At 40.4% G+C, this 17,818-nt stretch overlaps 1 protein-coding gene across 1 annotated transcript in view; it reads right to left on the bottom strand.

Annotated features, from left to right (window-relative positions):
- The window catches only part of LRP2 (LDL receptor related protein 2), a gene marked incomplete at both ends in the record, with an annotated part of 215,934 nt that overhangs the window by 128,146 nt on the left and 69,970 nt on the right, over positions 1–17,818 (bottom strand). Inside the window, 7 exons of the mRNA XM_080688848.1 lie at positions 2,930–3,133; positions 5,956–6,096; positions 8,785–8,987; positions 12,087–12,293; positions 13,022–13,245; positions 14,441–14,610; positions 15,627–15,755. Coding sequence (XP_080544974.1) covers positions 2,930–3,133; positions 5,956–6,096; positions 8,785–8,987; positions 12,087–12,293; positions 13,022–13,245; positions 14,441–14,610; positions 15,627–15,755 — 1,278 coding nt within the window. The remainder of the gene's footprint in view (positions 1–2,929; positions 3,134–5,955; positions 6,097–8,784; positions 8,988–12,086; positions 12,294–13,021; positions 13,246–14,440; positions 14,611–15,626; positions 15,756–17,818) is intronic.

The raw sequence follows: 17,818 nt of genomic DNA, 5'->3' as shown, positions 1-17,818 counted from the left end.
GCCAAGTTTGGAAAAGCTCAGGAAAGATACCAGGAATGAAATCAAAACTGAGTCGAGGAGGGAAGAGACCACTTTCCCTTCTGATGATGTTTATGCTTCTCCCCTCTTTTTCTTCTCCCCACTAAAGAAAATCTAAATCAGAATAAGAAATTGCATCGCTTTCTTTTTGTGATAGCAAAAAAAAAATCCTAATGCTTTTCTTTTCATTTTTCCTATCAAATTATGAAAAGGAAGTTCTCTGTGTGCAGGAAAACATATTAGATATTTATGTAACATACTATTGCTAATAATAATAGCTTATATTGAGCATTTACTATGAGCTAGGAACTGGTAAGAGAACTTTACACAGATTCATCCATCCTCATGGTCACTTAAGCAGGCATTATTAATGTGCTTCTTTTACAAATGAGGAAACTGAGTCGTACAGAAGAGAAGCCACTAGGAAGAAGTGTGGCGGTGACACTCTTAAAGGCAACTTATGATGGGAGAGGAAGAGACAATTCAGCCCCAAAGCAATAATAAAAAAGTACCAGGAGCTGATTGATAAAGAGGTGTGCGCAGGATAGAATGGGCACACAGGCTCCTGGGCATCTGTCATGGCAGCATGGGGCAAGGTGCAGGTGTGGAGGGTTTCCCAGAAGGAAGCAGAGAAGCGGGAGTTTCAGAAGAGCAAAGGTCTCCACTTGAGCCCTGAGTGAGACTTAGAACTCCTTGTTCCCTGGAGCATGGCAGGGGTAATGAGTTAGTGACAGGCTAAAGCAGAGAGAAAGGACCACAGGAAACCTATGCAGAGGCAGGAAGGGTGAGTGGCTGTGCTCCTCCCTGGGGAAGAAAAACACTCAGTAAATGCCCTGTTAAAAGGAGCTGGCCAAGCAAGGCTGGGATCGGAGCATGCTGTGAGGAAGGCCGGTGCTGGGGCCTCCAAGGCCAGGTTCAGAGCCTGCCAAGGGTTTAGGCCGGTGCCGGGGCCAGCGAGGCCGGGATCGAAGCCTGCCACGAGGCAAGAACGGAGCGGGGACTTGCAAGACCAGGATAGGAGCCTGCCGAGCGGTTAGGCCGGTGCCAGGGTCAGCGAGGCTGGGATCAGAGCTTGTCATGGGGCTAGGCTGGTGCTGGGGCCTCTGAGGCCGGGAGAGGAGCCAGCCGAGGGGTTAGTTTGGTACGGGGGCCAGCGAGGCCAGGATCAGGGCCTCCCATGAGGCAAGGCCGGTGCTAGAGCCAGCGAGGTCAGGATAAGAGTTCTCCGGGTGGCCAGGCCACTACTAGGGCCGTCAAGAATGGGATCGGAACTTGCAATGCGGCATGCACAGAGAGATAGCACAGAAAATAAAATCCAGATGCTTCCCCTAATTAGCAAGATCTAGGAGGAAAGGGGTAATAGGAGGAGGACAAGTAGTAGAAAGGGCCCTATTGAGAAGCAATTAAGGTGATCAATCAGAGGGGAGGGGATGGGGGAGGATGGAATCTCTTTAAAAAAACTCATGAGGTGCATAAACAGTTATATCAAAGAATCACCAATTAAGCATGGGATCTACGGGGGAGGGAATGGGATGGGGATTGGATGAGGGCTTATTGGATGATATGTGCTTGTATATCCTCTCAAGTCTTGTATTCCAAAGTGATGTATGAATACAAAAAATAATAATAATAAATTTTAAAAAAGGATCTGGCCAGGCACAGTGGCAGTCACTTGTAATCCCTGCACTTAGGGAAGCTGAAGCAGAAGGATCACAAGTTCTAGGTCAACCTGGGGAACTTAGTGAGACCCTGTTGTAAAATAAAATATATAGGCCAAGCATGGCGGTACATCCCTGTAATCCAGTACTTGGGAGGATGAAACAGGAGGCTCACAGATTCGAGGCCAGACTCAGCAACTTAGTGAGGCCCTCAACAACTTTATGAGACCCTATTTCAAAATTAAAAAAAAAAATGCTGGGCGTGGTGGCACACTTTGGAATCCCTACACTTGGGAGGCGGAGACAGGAGGATCCCGCAGGTTCAAAGCCAGCCTCGCTGGCTTAAGAGACACTGTTTCCAAATAAAATAGAAAATAGGTCTGGGAGTGTAGCCCAGAGGTAGAAGGATTTCCAGGAATCCCAGTACCACCAAAAATATAAATAAATAAAAAATAAAACAAAAGGCTTCCCTCCCCACTGACTTATAACTGTTACACAAACGGCAAGACCTGGAAGTTATGAAACTATGCAGAAAAAGAGAAGAGGATCAATGCTGAACACCAGAGATAACATTTATGGGATAGGCAAAGGAGAAAAGACCTCCAAAGAATATGAGAAAGAATGGTCAAGAAATAGAAGGAAAGTCAGAGAGAAGAATATTATCTTGAACGAGTTTTTTTTTTTTCCATGAACGAGTGTTGGAGGAGACCAAAGTGCCAAAAATAAGGACTGAAATCATTATTTGACTTAACACCAGAAAGCCAACCGGATGAGTAGGTGCCACTGGCAGATTAGGCGACTCAGCTCATAGGGCTTCAGGCACTTCCTTTCACTTGGAGCTCTTTTTGAAAATATAGGAAAGGTGCTTGTTTTAAATTAATCCACACAAATAGATTTCTTTTCCCAATTCAAAAGTATTTAGAAGCCAGGTGTGGTGGCACATCCAGAATTTGGAAGGCTGAGACAAGAGGATAGCAGTCAAAGGACAGCCTCAGCTACTTAGTAAGGCCTCTGCAACTCAGTGAGACCCTGTTTCAAAATAAAGAATAAAAAATAGAGCTGGGAGTGTAGCTCAGAAGTAGAAAACTCCTGAGTTCAATCTCCAGTACTGCCAAAAAAAAAAAGTATTTAGCAAGCTTAATAAAAATCCTGTGTAAGAAGTAGATACAGAGTTAAACTGAGTGAAGTGTTAGTGTGATTATAGAAAATAGATATAAAACTGTACATATGCACACATACACAAACTTTCTCACCTGTGCCATCAATCTTTTGTTTATAAATCATATCTTTTGCTGTATCTGAAAAAAAGATAGTGCTCTCCTTGGCATCAAAATCAATTCCAAGAAAAAAAGAAGGACTCCCGGTCACTGGAACCATGACATCTTCTTGGGTGGAGTGAGTGAACGGGATCCCACGCACAGCCAATTCAGATGAAAAGATTAAGAAGTTCCTAATCGCTGTAGGAAGGAGAATACAGAATGGTCAGCCACAGCACACGTCTTGCCCTCCCTATATTCCAGAGAAATTACCTATACATTCACAAAGCAACGTTATAATTACAAAATAAATGTAAACAAATTTGTGAAAAAACATAATGGAAATAATGAAAAAGAAGAAGAAGAAAGATAGGCAACTATGAAGGTGATACACGTATTAGAAACTGAACTCCATAGTAATCCCATCAAAATTTTCAAGCTGGAATAACTGGTAAAGATACCTATACCAAGAATCCTACTGTAGTTAGTTTCTGAGCTACTAAAACCAGAGATAAAGGAGAATCAGCAACAAAAGAGTGAAAGACGAGAAGGAAGGGGAAAATAAGGAAAATCGCTAAAAGGGAGTATGTTTAAAAACTAAGAAGGAACTGGGCGTGGTGGCGCACGCTTGTAATCCCTGCGCTTGGGAGGCTGATACAGGAGGATCACATGGGTTCGAAGTCAGCCTCAGCTACTTAGTGAGGCTCTCAGCAACTTAGGGAGACCCTGTTTCCAAATAAAATATAAAAAAGGTCTGGGAGTATAGCCTGGAGGTAGAAAGCCTCTGGGTTCCACCCCCAGTACCACCAAAAGTAAAAATAAAAAATAAAAACTAAGAAGGAAACTGAGACAGTCTGGAGGAAATCAAAAAGACAGCGATGAGCCGCGCATCTTTGTTATCCTAGTACTTGGGAGGCTGAGACAGGAAGATGGCAGGTTGATGACCAGACTCAGCAACTTAGTGAGGCCCGCTTTCAAAGAATTATAAAATACAGCAGGATGTGTAGCTCAGAAGTAGAACACTCCTGGGTATAACCCCCAGGACCCCCCCACACACACACACACAAGATAGTAATGAAGAAGGTATAGACATGACCAAGATAAAAATTGCAGAAAGAAATTTTAAAATGAAATCATTAGACAGACACTGTACTATTTATCATATTTCATTTTAATGTACTTTTATTGGTGCATTGTGACCATGCATCATATGGAGGTTTAGTGTGCTAGAAGCAAACACCCACACAGCACCTGGTACATTCCCTGCAGATCCCATCCCACTCCCTCCTTCCTATTCATAATATTGAAATGTTCTATTGACAAAATAGTTATAAACACATGGCTTTTAAATGATGGTAATTTTTATCTGAATCTAGGACTGCCCAGGATGTTAAAAATTTTGTCTGATCTATGATAAAAGGATTTGCACACTAAGGCAGGACCATCTGAATAACAAGCATGTGTTAAGGAAATAAAAAGTTATAAGAGGGAAAATGAGAGAGACAATTATTATAGAAGTGTATTTAATCATTGGCCAAGACCCAGGCAATGTCTAATGATGATAGAGGCACAGGCAACCAAAAAGAAAAGAAAGAGTTTCAAACCAGGGGCAGAGAGTCAGAAAAAGGAAAGCTTAAAGCCAGGCATGGTGGCACACACTTGTAATCGCAGCACTTGGGAGGCTGAGACAGGAGGTTCTGGGTTCACAGCCAGCCTCAGCTACTTATTGAGGCCCTCAGGTACTTAGTGAGGCCCTCTGCAACTTAGTGAGACTCTGTTTCAAAAGAAAAAATAGGGCTGGGGGTTTGGCTCAGAGGTAGAATGTCCCTGGGTTCAATCCCCAGTACACCACACACACACACACACACACACACACACACACACACACACACACAAGTAAAGAATAAAAACTAGGGCTGGGGGTATAGGTCTGAGGTAGAATGCTCCTGGGTTCCATCCTCAGTACCAAAAAGTAGAAAGAAAGAAGGAAAGAAAGAAAGAAAGAAAGAAAGAAAGAAAGAAAGAAAGAAAGAAAGAAAGAGAAAAGGAGAGAGGGGAGGGAGGGAGAGAGGGAGGGAGGGAAGGAAGGAAGGAAGGAAGGAAGGAAGGAAGGAAGGAAGGAAGGAAGGAAAGAAGGAAAGAAGGAGAAAGTTTAGTCAGGGATTATAGGCACATGCTCATAATCCCAGTATTCAGGAGGCTGAGACAGGAGGATTACAGGTTCAGCCTCAGCAATATAAGGAGGCTCCCAGTAACCTAGGGAGATCCTGTTTCAAAACAAAAAATAAAAAAGGGTTGGGGTATATCTTGTAGATAGAATGTTCCTGAGTTCAATCCCAATACCACACACATAAAAAAAATTTGACTTAAACAGTGAAAAACTTCATACAGAATTGAGCCATCCTAACACTCAGGAATTTATTCTTGAACATAGCAACAGAGCCAGATGGGATTAAGACATGATTACCTGACTCCAAGGGACCTAAATGGCAGCCGAGGAGAAGTCAGTAAAAAGGATGGGTTACTTCCCATCAAAGTTTAGATCACCATGTAAAGTGGAAATGGTAAGGCTGGGGGGTAGCTCAGTGGTGGGGTGCTTGCCTAAGTATATGTGACGCTCTGGGTTCCATACTCCATAGCAATGCAAAAAAAAAAAAAAATAGAAACGTTATATAGAAAAGAACTCCAATTTCAATCATATGGAACTCAAAGACCATAGTCTATAAAAGGAGACAAAGTTTTCAGGACACAAAAGGAAAAGGCAGACCAAGAAAACCCTAGCTATGGCACTAAAGGAAAATCCGAAAGGAGAGAAATTCACCTCTTCAAATACAACTCTGCATGTAGAGGAAGTGGTGCCTACCAAAGAAGATGCCCTGTGGGCTAAGGAAAACTTTTTGCAGTGAAGATGTCAGATAGCAAGCTGGCCAGGTGCAGAGCAAGAGGTGTCTGGGTAGAGGCATACACAGAGGCATGTATCCTGTGCCGCCAGACAGAAAGACGGTCCAAAACAGATTCCTTACCAACACAACGGCGCTCATCCGTATCCAGCTCAAAGCCAAATAAGCACTTGCAACGGTAACCCAAACCATCGTTATCTGTTCTGTGGCTGAGGACGCAGACCTGCTGACAGCCCCCGTTGTTATTTCCACATGGATTGCTAGCTGGAGGGGAAAAAGCACGGGGTCAATCGCAGTCAGAAACGCATAAGTATCCAAGGCCTGTGAAGCCACTTTGGGCCTTGTAGGTAAAACAAAGTGGTGGGTTTGCAATTCCTTGGCGCTATCAGTTCTGCTTATCACTAATGCACCCTCCTATGTTACTGCTGTTTTCTCATCTGCTTTCAAGCAAAAAACAGGACTCCCGCCACTGCAGAAAAAGAATCTTATAGTTCTTTTTATATATAACAAATAACTAATATATAAAAAATAACTATGACTCACTGGGTGCTTATTTTATTTTTATTTTGCATTTGATTTATTATTTAATTTTCTCATATAACTTTAATTGGTGCATTGTAGCCTCACATAACGATGTAGTTCAGTGTGATAGTGACATACATGCACCCAGCACTTGTTGAGCTTCCGGCCAGCTCCCTCCTCACATCCTTCCCTTCCTCAGACATGATACTGAGATTGGCACCGGCATTCTCACATATATCATCAATGTATATATCATCAGTGGAAGTGTTTTCTTCATTAATTCTTTCTCCTCTTCCCACCTTTCCTAGACCACCTCCCTGCCTCCACCGGGGCTTCCACTGTCTTAAGTCCCTCCTGTATACCAAATACTCCCTAGCTTCTGGACAGAAGACATATGCTGCTTCGTGTGCTGTGAATGTCTAGTCTCATTTAACAATAATGTTCTCTGGGTCCATCCATTTTCCTGCAAATGATGTAATTTTGTTCTTCTTTATTGCTGAGTAGAATTCAGTTGTGTGTATATCCCATAATTTTGTAATCCCTTCGTCTGTTGATGGACACTTAGGTTGACCCCATAATCTGACTCTTGTGAATTGTGCTGCTATAAACATGGATGTACACACATCACTATAATATTCTTATTTCAGTCCCTTTGGAAAGATACCCCGGAGGGGTATCGCTGGATCAAATGGTGGATCCATTCCCAGTTTTCTGAGGAATCTCCACATTGATTTCCATAGCAGCTGCACTAATTTGCAATCTCATCAACAGCGTATAAGTGGGTGCTTGTTTTATACATAAGCCAATATACAACTAATAACTCAGGAAGGAGTAGTATTATCCCTATCATACAGAGGTCTCCAAAAGATTAGACAGCTCACCCAAGATTATTCAGTGGATAAACAACTAAAACTAGGATTCAAATCCAGATCTGATTAAAAAACTCTACACACCTTCCACCCACGCCAGTTTACACTTCCCAGAGCCACCCTCCAGGTAGTGACCTCGGAATCTCACTACACACTGTACACAAAGCTGCCATAGACAAAACCTATTTGCTTTTTTAAGTTGTCTTTTGAGCCTTGGACTGATCCTTTAAAATGTTCTCTCCACCTTCTCAGGGGGATTGATTCGAAGAAATAACAGCCAGACATCATTCTAAATGATACAGATGATCAAAGTGGGTAAAAGCAAACGCGAAACTAGTAGCTTCGTAAATTGCATCTGAAAACTATCCTAAATAAAAATATACAAAATGTTTTCAGATAAGCATATATTTTTCCAGAACAATAACATTAAAGGTTATTCATCAGAATGCATAATTTTATTACTTTGTTTAAAATAAAGTCAATCTAATTATTTTGTCTTTATTCATCCTAAAGAGATTCATCATTTAACATGAGAGTTTTAAAGAAAATCTATAATTCTCCAAATTACAGTTCACCATTGTTAAACTTTCTACCAATATCATCTAGTATAGTGTTTTTCTTTCTTTTGTCCAAAAGCTAGTAGAAAATAGCCATATACAGTCCAGGCAGACCTGCTAAACTCATTTTAAAACCTTGAAACATATACAAAAATTACTGTAAATAACCCAGGCATTGTGGCACATGCCTGTAATACTAGTACTTTTAAGGCTAAGACAAGAGGGTCACAGGTTGAAGGGCAGCCTCATCAACTTAGCAAGATCCTGTTTCAAAATAAAAACTAGTGCTGGGCATGGTGGCACACACCTGTAATCCCAGTACTTGGGAGGCTCAGATAGAAGGATCACGGGTTCAAGGTTAGCCTTAGCTATTTAGCAAGACCCTATTTCCAAATAAAAAATAAAATAAGAATGAAGATGTAGCTCAGAGGTAGAATGCTCCTGGGTTCAATCTCCAGTACTACTAAATAAGTAAATAAATAAATAAACATTAAAAACTAAAAAGTAAAAAAGGGAGAGGATAGCTCAAAGGTTTACTCCCTAGTACTAACAATAAAATAAAAATAACAGAAGATAAAACAGCATCTGAATCCAAATATTTATTTAATAACTGACCAGCCAGAGAGACACCAACCCCAGCGGCCCAATGACAGATCTAATGCAAACCAAAGCAGAGATGTTAGAAACATACAAAAGAAAAGAAAAAATGGTCCTGACACTACTTACAATGAGCATTTGATATGTCATTTTCCTCTATGAGATCTTCGTTTCATGCACCATAATATTAGAGATTTATATTAGATTACATTAGATTACTATTAGAGATTTCTTATGAGAAATGTCTTATAAGACATTTAATAATCTGGTAGAAGACATTTCTACCAGACATTTCTCCCAGTAGAATGAGCACCACACCCAGCTCACCCAAATCTTATGAGCTCACTCATCATTAACTTCCATAGCCTTGAAAAACATTTTCTTCAAGCCCAGGACCTGTGACCTACCATAGGGCTGCCTGAGGGCATGGTAGACAGTCACCCCGTAGGGCCTCATGGAAGACTGGTGGTACACTTGTGGGTTGGTCTCTGTGAACTTGTTTGCCTTCATCACAGCCATCTTTGTCCAGTCAGTAAAGAACAAATGTTCCTCAAAGAGGCTTATTCCAAAGGGATGAGGAACAAGAGAGCCTCCATGAACAACCGTCTTCCTGTTACAAAAGATATATAGCATACAATTTTTTGTTTGTTGTATATTATTTTTATTAAAAAATGTAGTTAGTTCCATTAAGTGCCTAAAAAGCAAAATCACTTATTACAATATAAAAGATACATTTTAAGAGGCATGTGCCATTTCATTACTTTTGATAGGATTTTCATGTTGCTTCTTGGAAAGGACCTTTAAGACTTAAATTCCAATCCTAGTCAATCCTTTAGCTTCCTCTGTATTTTGGTGGGATTGTTTTCTCAATTTCCCTTCATCCCTTTTAGTGTGCCTCACATAGCAAGGGCTAAGATAAGTATAATAAGGGCTGGAGGTCTGGTGGAAGATGCCCTCAATGATCATTTCCCACTGCTGACCTCTTCTCAGCAACAGGACCATAAGTGGGAGGTAGTGTCAAGCCCCAGCAAACACTCAGACCTACTCAGTAATAGCAAAAGTCAGGGCCACCACTCCTATTCGTTTGCTTGATGAAACTTCAGTGAATCGTACCTATAACAGAGGCACTGAGTGCCCAGAGCTGCTTACAAGAAAACAGAAGCAAAGATGCCAAACAAGGGAAAAAAAATCAACAGCACCTGCCACTACTACCTCTGTGCAAACAATTCAATTAGACACATGAATAAAGTGAGGTGGAAGATGGTTTGTGAGGATGCTATAGTTAGATATAAAATGTTCAGTACATAGATCCCTTAATGTTTGGAGCTGATGTAATTGAGTCTTGAAAGTTGTAATCCCAAAAGTGAATAAATCCATTGTAATGGATTTGCCTGGGTGGTACCCAGTAGGCTGATAGGATGCGGCTGGAGGTGGGTTCCTGGGGGTGCAGACTTGGGGATTATATAAAGGGTTTCTCCTCCCCCTGTGCTCTCCCTGCACCTCCTGCCACCATGCCTTGAGATCCTCCATCCCCAGCATCACATGGACTAAGCCTGAAACCATAAAAAAATAAATCTTTCCTCTAAGTTATGTGGTCAGGTATTTAGATTATGGCTGCAAGAATCCTGAGAGATACAGAGGAAAAACTGATTTTCTTTGCCATACAGAAAGACCTAAAAAAATAAAAATAAAGTACAATAGAAATCTAAGAAAAAAATTGAAGGTAAAGCTTGGAAATACAATAAAGGGAGAAAACAAAGGAACCTTGAGTGAGAAGGTAGTGCAAACTTCGAAACACTCTGACAGGGCACACGGAGATAAGAAAATGATTTTCTTTTTCACTTGGCAGATTCTAGAGCTCTGAATGCCACCTCCTGGCAAAGCAAGAGCAAGGACTTTATGACTACAGCTGTACTCGCAAGTTTAATATTTCTTTGATGTTTCTTCACAGCCAGCAGACCATTCAGATCTTTCTGAAACTCCAGTTTTTATCTTTTGCGTTCTGCTTTAAATTTAGCATAAATATATTGAGACTTTATAATGTGGAAACACCCATTGAATGAGAAAAAATTAGGCAGTTTCCAACTGCTTTTATAAGACATCAGATGAACTAATATTTTTTCATTAAATTAATTTATGTCCTCAATATGGCAAATAATTTTAGTGATAGGGAGTCATGGTATTAATACCCAATCACTTAACAAACCAGAAATTTTTCTAAGAATATAGAATCCAGTGGCAAACCATGATATCATCCTTACAAATTAGAGATGCAATAGAAAATAGTATATTTCTTTCATTGAAAATATAATAAAGCTGGGCGTGGTGGCGCACGCTTGTAATCCCCGCGCTTGGGAGGCAGAGATAGGAGGATCGCGCAGGTTCAAAGCCAGCCGCACGTGCTGGCTTAGGAGACCCTGTTTCCAAATAAAAATGTAAAAATAGTTCTGGGAGTGTATCCCGGAGGTAGAAGGGCTTCCAGGAACCCCAGTACCTTCAAATATGTGTGTGTGTGTGTGTGTGTGTGTGTGTGTGTGTGTGTGTGTATTTAATATATATATATTAAAGAAATTTGGGAAAGTTCATTTAAACAGTCTATTTGCAGAATCTACAGATAGTCATCATTTTCTTGGTCAAAATTTAAGAAATATATTTTACACAAATTTTGAAAAATACCAAAAGAAGAGGAATTAAATGATTAATAATTTAATTAATCATTAGAATCCACTCAGATTAAGAAGATGAAGCCAGGTATAGTGGCACACGCTTGTAATCCCAGTACTTGGGAAGCTGAGACAGGAGGATCGCAGGTTTATGGCCAGCCCCATCTACTTAGTGAGGCCCTCCGCAACTTAATAAAACCCTGTTTCAAAATAAAGGATGAAAAATAGGGCTGTGGGTGTAGCTCAGAAGTAGAATGCCCCTGGGTTCCATACCCAGTTGTGAAGAAAAAAAGAAAAAAGATGAACAGGCTAGGTATATAGCTCAATGGCAGAGTACTTGCCTAATAGACATGAGGTTCTGGGTTTGGTATCCAGTATTGCAAAAAAAAATTTTAAAATTTAAAAAGTATGCTGTATTCAACATTCAAATATTGGTACTTAGGTATCTTTGAAGTATGTAAAATTATTTTTTAAACAGCATTTCTCCTAGCCTGCTGGTATATTCAGGGGCAGAACACATGCTTATCATGCAGGAGGCCTGGGGTTCAATCAGCAGCATCAAAACAAAACAAACAAAACCAAAGAATAAAGATAATTTCTCCTTGAAATTTGAGATACATAAAATAAAACAAAATCCAGTTAATTCTCACTGGATAATGTTAAATAATTAACAAAAAATTTGTTAATTGAAGGAAAGTTAGAAAACTTAAAGGAAAAGTGGTCTTGGGAAGTAAAGCATAAGGGACCCAGAGAAATAAATGACCTCAGGAATTAATCAAGGCAATATGCAATGTATCTGGAACTCAGAAAAGGCTTGGAGAGGAGAAAAAAGCAAGCGCTCTAGGTGATACGTAATGAGACTTGACTACGGAACACAAGTAGAGTCAACAGCACCAGAGCATAACACTTCATGGGATGTCAGTGCAAAGGTCACTTACGCCACTGTGTCAACCAACCAGTGATATTTTATTCTGATCTTTTTATATGCCTACCAATATTATATACTTTATCCCAAACTTATAAAGCCATAAGAAAACACTTCTTACCTTTGAAGCCCATCATAAGTTACAGTTTCGATGTAATCATAACGGCAGTCAACCCAGTAAACACGCTTATTTATCAAATCCAGAGTGATACCCGCAGGCCAGCCCAGCTTCGTCTTTACCAAGTCTTTCCGGTTGCTGCCATCCATGAAAGCCCTTTCCACCTTGGGTTCTCCCGAAAGACTTGCCCAGTCTGAGAAAAACAAATAACTGCAAAAGAACAAAGATGAAATATTTGTTGTTTTGCAAATATACCTGAAAATTTTTTGTGAATAGTGTGTGTAGATCAATAAAAAGTACCATTGACTAGTAAACTACAGGAGTATAAACAATGGAAATGAAAAGTGCTTAAAAAAAACAGACTGTGGGTCAGGTATGAGGGCACACTCCTGTATCCCCGGTACTTGGGAGGCTGACAGGAGGATCACAAGTTCAAGAACAGTCTCAGCAACTAGGGAGGCCCTCCAAAACTTAGTGAAACTTTGTTTTGAAATAAAAGATAAAATAGTGCTGAGGGTGCGGCTCAGAGATAGAATGCCCCTAGGTTCAATCCTCAGTACCACAAAAATTTAAAAAAATAATAATAATGGTAAAACATGATCATGTTCAGTTGTAATAATCTGGTAGATTGAATTATAACACAGAATTCAATCTCTTCACCAGGCAAATGTGTCAAACATTAAGAATAAAAATCATGTCCCCAACACATCAAGTAGTATACTACTAGGTGTGTTTTGATTGCATATCTTCAAATGGAATTATATTTAATCAATGCCTTTAAGGCTTCTATGAGTATGCATATAACATAATCTTGGGTTCTAGCATATAGAGCCTAAAGAAACCAGAATTAACCTTTAGTTAATCCAATGGATACTCTTTTTAGGGGAAAAGACAAAATGCTAAAAATGCAAGAATCAGTATGTTTTCACCTCACTTACCCAACAGTTGGGTCCAGTGCAATTCCTCTAGGACGCCCCAAGTTTTCAGTTATAAGAGTAACCCGATGGCTTCCATCCAAATTCACCATATCTATGCGATTGACCTTGGTCTCCACCAGATAAAGTTTATTATTAATCCAGTCCACAGCCAGATTCTCTGGAGCATCAACAGAAACATTGAGAACTTCTTGGATATTTAAACCACTAATGTCAACTGAAAAAATCTGAAAGAAAAAACAAAATTATTATACTTCTTAAGCATGACTGTGGACACTGTTTTCCTACCTGAATCAGTCACCTGGACCTTAAAAAAAATTTTACTGGAAGTTGTTATTTTACATCATGCCTTACTGAAAGAAAATAGGCTTCTTTCAAAGCATATGCAAAGCAAAGACAGAATTGTTTTTGTTTTGCATTTAAGCCTGCATTTCCCATCACTGACAGTTATCAAAAGCTTAATTAAGCCAGGTGTGGAGGCACATTCCTGTAATCCTAGTATTTAGGAGGCTGAAACAGGAGGATTACAGGTTGGAAGTCAGCCTCAGCAACTTAGAGAGGCCTTCAGGAACTTAGCAAAACCTTGTTTCAAAATCAAAATAAATAAATAGGGCTAGGGGTATAGCTTAGAGGTAGAGTGCCTCTGGATCCAACCTCCAATACCCTCCATAAAAAAAAAAAGAGTGTGGAATTTTTTGGTGGAAGAGGTGGTGTTTTGTTTTAATTTCTGTTATTAAATCAGAATTGCTAATAGTAATCCAAATTCTAAATTTGAAGAAATTTTGTGCAAGCTATCATTTAAGTGAATGTGAATTTTATTAATGGTACAAGATGTAAGAGGAATTAATAAAATTTTGTAGGTCTTTAAGAGTCTCTAAAACGTATGTTTTTAAAATCTCCAATGCATTATTCAGAGTTGAAATTAAATCCATCACACTTTCCGAATAAGACACTGTAATGAAATTTTGGCTGTTACACATAATACTGTCAATATTTGTTACCTAACCCTCAATTACAGTACCATTTAGAAGATGCAGGTAAAAAAATCTGATTTTTATCATCCAGGAAAGCAGAGTACTTTTTACATTTCAAATGATCAGGTTTCAAAAATTACTACCAAATATCTATCCAGTTTTGAAAGAATGTCTACTATTTCTTTTAATTAGGCTTTTGGACTCCTTTTCGAATAAAATTAAAAGTTGCTCAAGGCTAATCCATATAATAGGCTGCTTTGTTTAATAGGTCACATGTAATAGTATAGCAAGGAAAAGGTGCTGATTAACATAAACTACCTCAAGGGCCTTTTTTGTCAGGAAACAAAGGAACTTTCCCTTCCACTCCCCCCAAAAATGAAAAGCTATCAACACTTTGTGCTTGAAGTTCTATTCAGCTCCCAGCTTTAGTCCTGAGATTGCTATTTACCTTATCTCGCACAGTGTCTGTCCAAAAAACTCTGTGGAGGTGATAGTGGAAATCTACACCCACAGCCACGCCACGATTACGAGACTCTACTAGAATCTGGAAGCTCCTTCCGTGAATGTCACCAATCAGCAAATCCCGGCCATTGGAGAAGATAACAGAGGCTGCGCCAGCTACGTGTGATAGAAGAGAAAGCATTAGCATGCCCTCAGGTGAGCAAGGGTGAAGAGAACTTACAGTGACATGCCCTCTACCTTTTCAAGTACTTTCTTCTAGGTTGTCTTACTTGATTCTAAAGTAAACCTCTGAGGTAGACAGCGGACATTCTACCCATTTTACAACAGGCACACTGAGGCACAGGATGCTTAATGAAATATCCCCAACTACAATTAAGTTAGAATCTGGCAAGAATCCAAGTGTCCTGGTTGCTACTCTACACATTTGCAATGACACTGAAGAGAATATACCAGATATTTTCAAGAATCCTTGGTGATATGGGACACCTTACTTCCACGTGCAGTTTCAAAATGCATTAAATACAGAACATGTTTTAAAAATCGCCAAGATAGGGAAGCAACTCAGGGGTACAATACTTGCTTTCCATATCCAAGACTCTGGGTTTACTCCCCAGCCAAGAAAGGAAGTGGGGTAGGAGAGGGAGACCCAGAAACCCATGACAAAATGCTGTGGAGTACTGTTGTAACAGTGCTGTTAAGGCGATTCCAACCAATTCCCCAGAATGAGGGCATTTGCACAAATATTAATTCAATATCAATTCAAATGTAGCATATCCACTTTGAGTACCTGAAGAATACCAAAATCCCCTCTATAGATAACTTTTGCCTACATCTGTGATAGGTAGAGTAATTAAAAATTAAATCTCCAAATCAGCCACATGTAGACATAAAATGTATCCCGCATTTAAATGTGGAAGGTGACATAATGGCAATAAAGAATCAAATAAAAATATTAATAATGGTCACCCTTAATATATGGATCGGTCCTTAAGGAAATAAAAGTATGAAATTGATGCTGACCCCTTCTTTCTGGCAGCAGGGGCCACCTGTCACCTGTGATGATAAAACCCAGCCACCAGCATATATGATGATATTCCTTTTGTTATCAGATGTGGAAGGAAAGAGAGCAGAAATGTATTATTCAGAGATACAAGTATCCGTAATGTACTCACAGGAAGCATTAGCTTTGCAATGCTGCCCACGCTCCAAGATATACCCTTCATCACAGTGGCACAGGTGGTGGCCAAGTCGGTCTTCACACCTCTGGTCACAGATTCCCCATATCTGGCAATCATCGAAATCTGAGAGAAACACACTCATAAATATGGTTAGCAACATTTCTTGAGCACTCTCAGACAAAAATCCTAGACATGGTCATGCCCCTGTCCAAATGAGTCCCTCTGAAAGTAGGCACAAGTCCCAGGCGTGCACTAAAAACAACAGGGACTCAGGCAGGGTGAGGTGGAGCACACTTGTAATCCAGGTACTTGGGAGGCTGAGACAGGAAGATCACAAGTTTGAGGTCAGCCTCAGTAATTTAGTGAGACCCTGTCTCAAAATAATAAATAAAAAGGGCTAAGGGGTGTAGCTCAGAGGTAGAATATCCCTAGGTTCAATCATCAGTACTTCCAAAAGGAAAAAGAACTAGAATGAAGCCGGGCATGGTGTCACATGCCTATAATCCCAGTACTTGGGAGGCTGAGACAGTAGATCTCAGGTTCAAGGCCAGCAAGTATGTGATAACTTAGTAAGATTCAGTCTCAAAATAAAAAATAAAAGAGGTCTGTGGTTATAGTTCAGTGGTAGAATGGCCTGAGTTAAATTCTCAGTACCAAGCCAGACGTGGTGGCACGCGCGTGTAATGTCAGCATTTGGGAGGCTGAGATGGGAGGATCGTGGTTTATGGCCCACCTCAGCTACTTAGTGAGGCCCTTTGCAACTCAGTGAGACCCTGTTTCAAAATAAAGAATAAAAAATAGGGCTGGAGGTGTAGCTCAGAGGTAGAATGCCCCTGGGTTCCATCCCTGGTACCACAAAAGATTAAAAAAAAGAATTATCAGTACCACAAAGAAGAAGAAAAAAAAAGGAAAATGGGACAATTAGAACAGGAAAGAGAATTCAAATCATTTTTGTTGTTTTTGTTTTGTGGAAATGGAGATGGAACTCGGAGGCATTCTACCTCTGGGCTACACCTCTAGCCCTATTTTTTATTTTTTATTTGAAAATAGGGTCTCACTAAGTTGCAGAGGGCCTCACTAACTAGCTGAGGCTGGCTGCAAACTGCAATCCTCCTGTCTCAGCCTCCCAAGTACTGCGATTACAAGCATGGACAACCATGCCTGGCTTCAAATCATTTTTTAACTCTATATGAAGGATAAGTTTATGGAAGATGCACACCACCAACTGGAATCGTAACCCTGTGGTATTTCACACATCTTCCATTTGATACTCTGGATCCACTCGGGCTCTCCGTTCTCCTTCTCTCTGCACTCTTCTCTGGAAGGGTGACCTCCACAGACTGCTGGCAGGGATTCTAGCTTCAGGAAATTCTCCAGGTCATACTCCCTGAAACCACTGTACCCCCAAGTCAAGAATTCTGCAGATTTCTGCGGTCTGATTTCATTTGCACCAAATGTCAAAGTTGGGTCCTACTACTTCTGCCTGGTGGTCTACATCTTACATCTCCCAACCAGAAAAGTCCAAGAAAGCCCTGAGATCAAGCTAATGAGTCCAGTTTCCCCCCACACCCCAGAACAAACCTAACAACATGGGCCAGCCTATTTTTTCTAGCCAAAGAGGATGGAGGAGAACTGGTGCTGTCCGGACACAAGGGGAAAGACTGTGGGTATGAAAGGCCCTTGTGGATGAGTTCTCTGTGTCCTCATCTCAGCACTGAGAAGGCTGCACCTGAGTCTGCACTTTGGGAGAACATCCCAAGAACACTCAGAATGTCACACTGTCATTTTAATTGCATGACTTTGCAACTATATGTAAGAGTCTGGAGTCACCTGGGAGCCGTTCTGATATCAAGAGGCAGACAAGCAAAGGCAAAGAGAGAGCTAGGAATTCTTGGACATTTTCCCATCAGCTGTGCTCCCAGGGCCTTACAGATCTGTATAAGTATAGAAAATCACTGTCACTTTTACTGACAGAATGAGATTGTATCCTCTGGCTACCTATGGTGAAAAGCAGAGTCTAATTAAATATCCATCATCAGGTCAAAGTGAAGACAAGAAGATGAAATTAGAATTAATGATCTTTCATAAGAGTAGAAAAGATAGGGGAAACCACATACAACACTGAAATACAACTTCACAATCCCCCCACTACATACTCCATTATCTTTATCTGTTTTTCTTTTAGT

Source organism: Muscardinus avellanarius (assembly GCF_963383645.1).
Source record: "Muscardinus avellanarius genome assembly, chromosome: 2".
Lineage (NCBI taxonomy): Eukaryota > Metazoa > Chordata > Mammalia > Rodentia > Gliridae > Muscardinus > Muscardinus avellanarius.
The sequence above is the reverse complement of the archived record's forward strand: the minus strand, read 5'-3'. Positions and strand labels throughout refer to the sequence as shown.